This window comes from Schistocerca americana, chromosome 2 (genome assembly GCF_021461395.2).
Source record: "Schistocerca americana isolate TAMUIC-IGC-003095 chromosome 2, iqSchAmer2.1, whole genome shotgun sequence".
Classification (NCBI taxonomy): domain Eukaryota; kingdom Metazoa; phylum Arthropoda; class Insecta; order Orthoptera; family Acrididae; genus Schistocerca; species Schistocerca americana.
Genome location: NC_060120.1, coordinates 1,126,002,764 through 1,126,012,241, shown reverse-complemented (window position 1 = coordinate 1,126,012,241; position 9,478 = coordinate 1,126,002,764). Strand labels below are relative to the sequence as shown.

The window sequence follows — 9,478 nt, the reverse complement described above, 5'->3', positions numbered from 1 at the left end:
ATGGGAGAGTCACACTGGGGAAGTTCCAACCACAGTTGCAGGAACTTTGAGCCAGAACTCTTGGCCACCTAGCACTGTCAAGTGTGTAGCAGCGTGTGCTTATTAGTGACACTCCAAAGAGTGTCCTGTGGCATCTACGCCAGTTTTAGCGTATATGTAACACAAATATCCTCTCGCAGCTACTGCAGGTACAGGGGGAAGGCAGCTGCTCAGCTGCGACTCACCCGTAGTACTGCCCGTAGTTTTCCTTGGTGGGAGGACTGGAACGAGGTGCACCAAGCCTTGTGATGCCCATTGAGGAACTGTTGGACTGAGGCGTAGTGACTCTGAGGTCAAGAAAGCTGGCAGTGACCAGAACAGGGTGTGCTGACTCACCCCCCCCCCCCCCCCCCACGATACTGATTTCAGTGATGCCATTGCAGAGGATTACACTGTGGTTGGTCATCTGGTTTTGATGTGGGCCAGAACATGAAGCTTTCCTTTGCCTTTTTTTGCTAAATTGACTCTTACTTCTTGGCACAAACACCTATACAGAGCAAATGTATTGGCACCCAGGGTTTGGTTATTTGGGGGGGGGGGGGGGGGGGTTGGGGGAGTGATGGTTTGTTATTGTTTCCACCCCCCTCACCCAGCTTCCCTCAAAAATGCAACTCGCTAGCAACCTCACTGTTAGCATACGACAGACATCTACAACTTTAATAACAATAATAAACACACAAAAATATATTAAATTATTCAATATAATAGTAACAATACAAATAGGTGGATCAAAGAAGGAAGAAAACATAGGACAAACAAAAGAACTTCAGAAAGTGTAGAAACTGACATGGACACACTATAATAAAAGAAACATTTCAGTACAAGGCAAACACATGCGCTACAATACAGTTATAGTATCAGAAGCACTCTTCACATCAGAAATGACCACAATCTGAGGACCAGGCACCACAAAGCAGAAAGAATACAATGCAAAATCCTCAGAAAATTTTTTGGAGCAGTGTACAGAGATGGCATATGGATGAAGAGATCAACCAGAGAATTATAAGAACACAGAGGCAGATTCAGTCACAATCAGAAAACACCGACTAACATTCTGTGGACACATACACACAATGAACAGCGACAGATTCACAAAGGGATTTAGGATGTAGTAAATGCCTAAATCAAAAAAAACCAGTTGGTTTCAAGAAATAGAAGAAGGCTAAAACGAGCAGGAATCAGAATGGAAATGATGAATGAAAGAGACAAATTCAGAATCAAAATTATGAACATAAAACTTGAAGTAAAGGGAAGGAAGAAAACAGAGAAAATATGTACATATCAAAGGAAACAAGAACACAGTCAATGAATGAAACGATTTTGGGAAGAGAAAAGGGAGGAGGAAATAAGGAAAAATCTGAACAATCACGTAACAACCAAGTTGAACTCTGTCAAAGTGTGTGCTCACCATCATCATTTCAATAAACATTATGACTGAACAGAGGTCTGCAAACACATGTGAATGAGGGGAATACTGTTTCTATCAATGATTTCCAACTGTGTTCGGGAAGTCATTCTTTCTGTTGTTGTTGTATCGGATCTGTTGTTGACAGCTGGTATGTTCAACCCAGTGGTGTGCAGCTTTACCCGGCTGGAATGTTGTCAATCAGACCAAAAGCATGTCCTTGTGGGCAGACCCTAGCACGAGCAACTGAAAAGTGTCCTTTATTACATGTAGCTTGTCATTGCTGGAAGAACTTGGCATTTTTGACACACTTCTGTTTCCATGCTACCTCCTTCTCCAAAAGTTATGTGTGCATTTGGAAATTGGTGAAGTAAAAAATATAAAGACATCGTGTCGTTCTGCCACATCTGTCTGTAGTGTGCATTTTGGGGTGCGTGTACGATACAAGGCATTTAGGTATGGTGAGGTTACTTAGCCATTAGTGTTCACAATGGCTGGCATAAAGGAAACATGACAAGTATTACATTAGAAAGCAACAGCGATAGCTTTCCGACCGCATAAATTCTACTAGGCAGAGTCAGAAGCAGACACAGTGGCCTGTGCCAGATACGAGGGTTGGAAGTAGCTGAAATGTGAGTCGTGGGACAGAGAGAAAGAGAGAGAGAGAGAGAACACACAGACAGCACCATAAAGCATTCCCCATCTCTTTCTGCACGGAATGAACCACACTGCTGCCTTCTTAAGGGCACCCCAGTATAATATGTTGTTTGGGAAGTGGGTGGTAGTTATCATCATTGCAATGACCTCCCCTTATATCCACTCCTGCAAGATTGTGAAATCTACAGCCACTGAGGAGATTTATGTGAGATGTTCCTATCAACTTTGTGTAATATTCATATTGCACACTTCTGCAGACAAAACAGATTTTCGACATTAGCTTAGGAAAGAAAAGAATCATCACAGATCATTAAGGTCCAAAGAACTTGTCTTGAACACTGTAAGGGATCCGTGATCCCACAAACACAGATTCTAGTATCTGACGCCCAGGTCGATAGCGGACAGGAGTCGATTGTCGAGCGCTGCAGTAGGCAGTGAGACTAGTGCTGAGTGCGCAGTAGTATGGTAGAGTGTCGAGTGAGAAGTAGAGTGGGAAAGACGGCCAAGAATGGTGGTCTAGTGAGTTGTAAACGGTAAAATTCACTGGAGTATGACGAGTGAGCATGTCCCCCTGATCGTCGTGGGGTTGACTCTCACTAATGCCGATTCGCGAGTGATATGAAACAGAAAGTGACAAGTGCCAAATTACGTGTTTCGTGTCAACCGCGTCAGCCAGCAACAACCATGGATTGCAGTGAGGATTGTAGTGAATGTTAACCATCAGCATTGCCTGTGACAAAGTGCTGAAAATCAGCAATCAATAAAAAGAGATAACCACAATTAGACGTGTAAGGCAAGGGTAGCAACAGCCTCAGAATTTGTGTGTTAGTAGGAAATATATATCAGTTGTACATCGCAACCTTTGTGATACTTAATAATAGACAAACTTTCAATCATTAGCTATTCCGTCTCAGAACAGCCGCATTCGGTTGAAATACTCCTGAAACCACAGCAGAACAACGCAGAACAACCAATAGCCTTTCATCCAGTAAGCACACGGTCATATATCATAATAATTAACTGTTTTGTGGCTTTGGTAAATTACCCAAAATCCAGTAAAGGAATTAATCGGGGGTGTTTCAACACGAATGCTTAAAAATTCTTTTGTAGTTAACCTATTTTCAGATTATGAAGAGTTCTTTGTTACAGCTTGTATTTTTGTTCCAGGTGGCCCTGAACTTGATGGCTGTAGTGATGTTGTGAAGGCACAAAGTTGGAAGTTGTTAAACCTTCAGAAACAAGATTTTCAAAAGTACTTCTTCTCAGATACCAATATTTCGCCCCTGTTTGTGTCGGATACACAGATGTCTCAGTTGTTGTCACATAATTTGAGTGTAGTGACTGAATCTAGAAAACAGTTTCTTTTGCTTCCCTGTACCCCAAGCATTATGTGCAATACAGGACTCCTAACAAGACAAACACACAGAGCACAGCCCTCTGTCTTCTCTTGCCGTTTCTGCAGTTTGGGAGCACAGTCCGGAAGTCTGACTCATGTTGACCGGACCGGCAGGGCGAAAATGGTCGACGTGGGTTCGAAGCTGGTGACAGAACGGACTGCTGCAGCACGAGCAAAGGTTTTTGTGGGACCCGAACTGGTGAAACTCGTACGAGAAAATGGCCTGAAGAAAGGTGACGTACTTAGCGTTGCTCGCCTGGCGGGAATTGTGGGGTCCAAGCAGACGTCCAGCCTTATCCCTCTGTGTCATAACATATCTTTATCCTCTGTGGCTGTGGACATTGAACTGGACTCTGCTCTCAACTGTGTGATTGTAACTGGCACGGCAAAGTGTAGAGGGCAGACGGGTGTGGAGATGGAAGCTCTCACTGCTGTATCGGTGTCTGCCTTAACAGTGTACGATATGTGCAAAGCTGTGAGTCATGACATTGTGATATCTGAAATAATGCTTCTGGCCAAAAGTGGGGGAACTAGAGGAGACTTCCACCGGACATGAGCATCTGTGTGGGGCAGTGAAATAAGTTAAGTATACCTGGTGTGATGTAGGCAAATTTCAAAGTCTGTTCATAGTTATCATAAATTATATACACATCGAATTGGCCTGAATATGAGTTTCACCTTTAATTTCGAAAAAGAGAGAAACTTAATTAAAAATAATTTGTCAAGTTGCCCATTTACAAAAGCTTTTCAAAATGTGATTTACCCTTAACCAGTTTTTTTGTAGTACACTGTAGATAAATTACACACAAAAACAAAGCTTTCAGTTGCAGTTTTCATGTAAGACACTCTTAACTTCACTAACATTCATTGTTTTGTCACTGTCAGTATTTTTGTCACTCTCCTCCCAAAGTACAGTCGCGTCGCTACAATCCCGGGCATTGCATGTGCAGCATTTCTTGAACCGTACCTTTAAAAAGCACATCTGTTAGATGAATAACTGTGAGTTTGAAATTTGCAACGTAACTGTACCGAATTCCAAATCTCTCTCTCTCTCTGTGCCCTCCCCCAGCTGTGTGGTAGTGTCCTCTGTGTTGCTCTATTGTCTCAATTTTTGATGGTCCCATGCTGTGAAAGTTGAGGTGAAGTGTTCATTCTTAAATAAATAGTGTGTATCAGCTCTTTTCTCCTAGGATCAGGTTGTCATTGCTGTGTTCATTGATGTAAAATGACACTTTTTTAACAGTTCCTAAAAGGTGCACCACTTCATTGACACTTTTGCTCAGGTGTAGAGCATATTGGCCAGACTAATTTACATGTTTCAGCTTTACACTGTATGGTATCCTCTTTTTTAAAGGCCTATTATCTTTCTTGTGTGTGACTTGTCCAGAGATTGAAAATGTTTTATTTTGTAAGTTACCAATCCAGAACAGGTTTCTGTCAATTTAATTCTTCAGGTTTTTCCAGAAGTTTGCTGAAATTCCCGAGTTGTCCTTTGCACAGTCGGACATCATTGTCTTCCTCGCATATTTCGGTGACATTAGTTGTTGCTTTCACAAAGTGCTACTTGAGACTGACCGTCAGATGGAGCAGGTCTGTAATTTGTTCCCTCTGCCTTCGTGCTTCATCTGCAATCTGCTCTGACAGACATCATCCTCGGGTATCCGTGTTGCGTGATATTCCGAGTGTCATCTACACTCACGGGCACGATTCTTGTGTGTTATGTTTTCAGTCCAAGCTGGTTGGTAGAATTCTGTTTGCAGGCTGTCCCCGTTTGGGGACAAGGATCGGCAGGGCATGAAACCCTAATCTTTTATCTTTCAGTTAACTCAAATGTCGAGTGTCACTTTTTTCATGTACTGCAGTTACAAATATAAGAAAATACAAAATGAAAATTTCTCAACATAGTCATGTTTCTTTTCAGTATGTTTCTCAGATCAGTACACTGCAATGTAAATATTCCATTAAAAGAATATATTTTTGATTGTTTCTTCAGTCAGAGATGCATTGCCTTTTTGACTTAACAATCAATGTCAAATCATTGTCCCTCAAACAATCCTGCAGGGGTTTGACAATGTGAGACCATGGCTTTATGGAGCATCACCTAGAATTAGCTGCCGTCTTTTCTGACATGATTTTAAATCAATGCTATCATCACTGTTTCTTTTGCTTAGGGTTTTGAGTCTAGGAATGATGCAAACAATCAGCAGTTTATTTCTTTGTTATGTGATCTTTTTTCTCCTCCCTAGCCCCCTTTCTTCCTTCATTTGGTAGCCTTGAGCAAATTGAATATTCCTGCTTTTGTTTGTATTTATTAATCTGTTTGTGCCTCTAATTCTTAAAAGACTTCATTATGACACTAATAATCTGAAGCAGCAAATTTGGGGAAAAAGAGCTGCATCCATTTATGCTGTTGTAAAATGGAGGAATTGGTTGTAGTTGGAAAAAAAATCTGCCTTTTACAGCTGCTGATTTTTGTCATTTATTTTACGTAGCCCACCCATGATCTACAATCAGGTCTTCTTTTTTATGTTGTATTTTTTATGAGAATGTTGAAACATAGATGATTGTTATGCATCTTTGCAGCACCTAAACTTGAATATTGTACTTAAAAATGTTATTTGTTGTCTTTTTTAAATTAAATTGTTATGTTAAAAAAGTGAATTAAATGATTGTTGCCTGTGACATAATTTTGTAGCAGCTAAAATTAAATGCTGGTCTTCAATATTTTAATTGTTATAGTTTGGGGTATGATTGTTGTAATTAGAAAATGAATATGTGCCTTGTGCACTATGTTGTTACAGTAATTTGGAGTTTATTTTGTACATCATCTGGTGTAAATTATAAGAATTTAAGCAAAAACTTCTGTCTCTCAACAGATTTCTTAATAACACTATTCCAGTAACTGGATATGCATATTGAAATATCTGTGTTGTATATTAGATTCTATGACCTGTACCGAGGCAATATTTTGCGGTTGCAAATTTTCTTGACTATTATTAAGTGTGTGTGTGTGTGTGTGTGTGTGTGTGTGTGTGTGTGTGTTGCTTATGCCCTACATACGAGTCCTCCAAGGTTCTTATGATCTGACCAATGTACGACATGCCAAAATGCTACAGCTGCATGGGGAGATACAATTAAATCCCATCCCCCTCTCTCTCTCTCCCTCTCTCTCTGTCTCTCTCCCTCTCTCTCTCTCTCTCTCAAAGATCGGCAGGTTCAGGAATCTAACACAGAAAGAATTTAATCACAGTTTCTTTTTCATCTCTATCATACAATGTAGTCCAATTTTTTGCTAATACAGATATAACATTTTGTGATTTATGTTGTGTACTCTTCAAAAGATCTAATGATGTCCTCATTCCCTTCTTATAAACAAAACAAAAAGAAACTGACAATAATTGTCATTAAAGTAAAACACAGAACAGTGTCTCCATAGCATCAATGAGCACATCCTTTCAGCACCTTTGACCCAGGCAGTGAACACAGCAGCAGTCAGTCTATGACTTGCAGCAGGTGAATCCCAGTCAGCTGCATTGCTCATGCACCCCACGTAAATAATAATAAACAAAATCTAACAATACACATAACCAAGTCTTGATTTGTGACAGTATACCGCTGATGACGAAAAAAATTAGACCCAAAGATTTTGAGATGTGGTACAATAGAACTTTTGCTCTAGTTGAAGCGGTAAGACACACATGTTGTATTCACACTTTTAAAAAGCTCAGAAAAGTGTTATAACTTTTTCAGAAGTCTAAATCAAACTATGGAAACTCTCGGTAGGAACTTAGAAATATAGGAAATGATAGAGTGCTACTTACCATAAATACATGTTACGAAGTCTATTTTTTTTTTTCTTTTAACAAATCTAGCACTGCATATTACTGCCAAATTAGTCATTACCTATGATTGCCCCAGTGGCAGAAGTATGTATAATAATGTCAAAACGTTTGTGACACTACACACTAGGACAAGCTCAAGTTTCAGATACACGTTGATTGCGTTCTGGATGATGCTATCAACATGTTCATCCACACTCTGCAAACCACTATGAAGAGTATGACAGAGGGTACATCTCACTGTACCAGATATTAAAGCTTGTTAATGTTTCAAGACCATTTAAATCTTTCTCTGCATGCTGTAATTAATCTAATATTGTCCTCACGGTCCCTATGGGAGCAATAGTTACAAGGTTGTAACATATTCTAGAGTCGTCTTTTGGTAAGCATACTTTCTTAGGATAGTGTACATCTTATCTTGAGGCATCTGCCAATTCAGTTATTTCAGCATCTCTGTGACACTCTCCTTTGGGTCAAACAAACCTGTGACCATTTGATCTGCCCTTCTCTGCATGCGTTCAAATCACCCATTAATCCATTTTGATATGGGTCCCACACATTTGAGCAATATTCTAGGATGGATTATACAAATGATTTGTAGAATGACTGCATTTCTATGGTATTCTACCAAAAAAAATCTAAGTCTTTCGCCTGCCTTACCCCTGAGTGGGCCTATATGACTGTTCCATTTCATATCCCTACAAAGTGCTCCACCCAGGTAATTGTATGAATAGACTTAATCCAAGCAAGACACCCTGATACTGTAGTCATACCACACTGCGTTTTCTTCATTTTGCAAAATGCACGATTTTACATGTCTGAACATTTAAAAGAAAGTTTGAAATTATCAAGATCTGACGAATGTTTGTACAATTTCTTTCAGACTGTGCTTTATTCTAGATAAATGCACTATCTGTGAAAAGAGTGCTTTACTATTAATATTGTCTGCAAAGTCATTAATGTACATGAACATGAACAGGAATGGTCACAACATACCTCTCTATGACACATCTGAGGTTACTTCTACATCAGATGATGACTCCCCAGCCAAGATAACATGTAAGTCATTCCTACCAAAATATCCTCAATTCCAGTGACATATTTCACCCGATAACCCTCACAGTAGCAATTTTGATAATAAGCATCAATCTGGCACTAAGTCAAAAGCTGTTCAGAAATCGAGAAATACTGCCTGCACCAGTCGAGCCAGGAAGACGAAAGTTTGAAGGTCAGGTTGACAAAACAGATTTTTAATACTCTTGATAACAACCTTTAAGTTTCTGACGTAGTTCAGGGGAATGACAAAGGGATCTTTGACAGGCTGGATTAAATCTAGGCGGCATCTCAGACCAACCAGAGTTACAACTTTAAAGGCTTCTACGCTGAGCAAATACAACGGGCTGTTGGAGGAAGAATGCAAAGGCAGCTTCTAGTAATGTGCAATTGCTATTCTGCATGGTCTTTAATGGCCATTATCAAATTTTAAAAAATTAAGAATAACAATAACACAGTACACAACAGGAAGGGTACAGCAGACTTTCCCTGATTGTTCCTTACATTATCTTTCCTTGATTTTTTTTTTTTTTTTTTAATGATAATGTTTCTAAGTCTTTCCTGGTTTCCATTGAAAGGTTTGGATTGTTTCAAAGATTAATTTACACATTTTTTAATATTTTAATGTATTCTAGGACAGGAACTCAAAGAGCACAAGTATAAAAAAACTGCATGTAGGACATTCATGTAAAGCTTCCCATTTTTAACTGCAAGGTAATGGCAATCTATTTTGTTACAAGAAAATGAATTGGGACTTAGTTCTCCAGAGCTGATACTATTATAAGGAGTTGTGATGGAAGAACATGAGTTCCAAACAATGGATGCCTTGGATCTGTTTGCTGCTGCTTCTTTTTAATCTCTGCTGCTAATCCCATGAGTGAAAGATCTCTACCAATGAAAAAGTAGATTTGAATGACATTAAGTTTCTTCTCTTGTCGATAGTTGTTTCTACTGAAGAGAAATGAGTCTGGTCATCTTTGTCCATTTGCAGTAATTCAAAGGTGTCGTAGCACCTGACATGTATGCTTGAAAATAACAAACGATCAAAAATGTAATTAACAGAAGTATTGACAGCAGTAAGCTGTATTT

At 39.5% G+C, this 9,478-nt stretch overlaps 1 protein-coding gene across 1 annotated transcript; it reads left to right on the top strand.

Annotated features, from left to right (window-relative positions):
* The first annotated feature begins 3,618 nt into the window (after positions 1–3,618).
* On the top strand, positions 3,619–4,053 carry LOC124594723 (cyclic pyranopterin monophosphate synthase-like). The gene has a single exon (XM_047133092.1). The coding sequence runs from the start codon at positions 3,619–3,621 to the stop codon at positions 4,051–4,053; it is 435 nt and encodes a 144-aa protein (XP_046989048.1).
* The last annotated feature ends 5,425 nt before the right edge of the window (positions 4,054–9,478 follow it).

Excerpts from the sequence above, each read along its gene's own strand:
- LOC124594723 (XM_047133092.1), top strand. The coding sequence starts at position 3,619 with ATGGTCGACGTGGGTTCGAAGCTGGTGACAGAACGGACTGCTGCAGCA.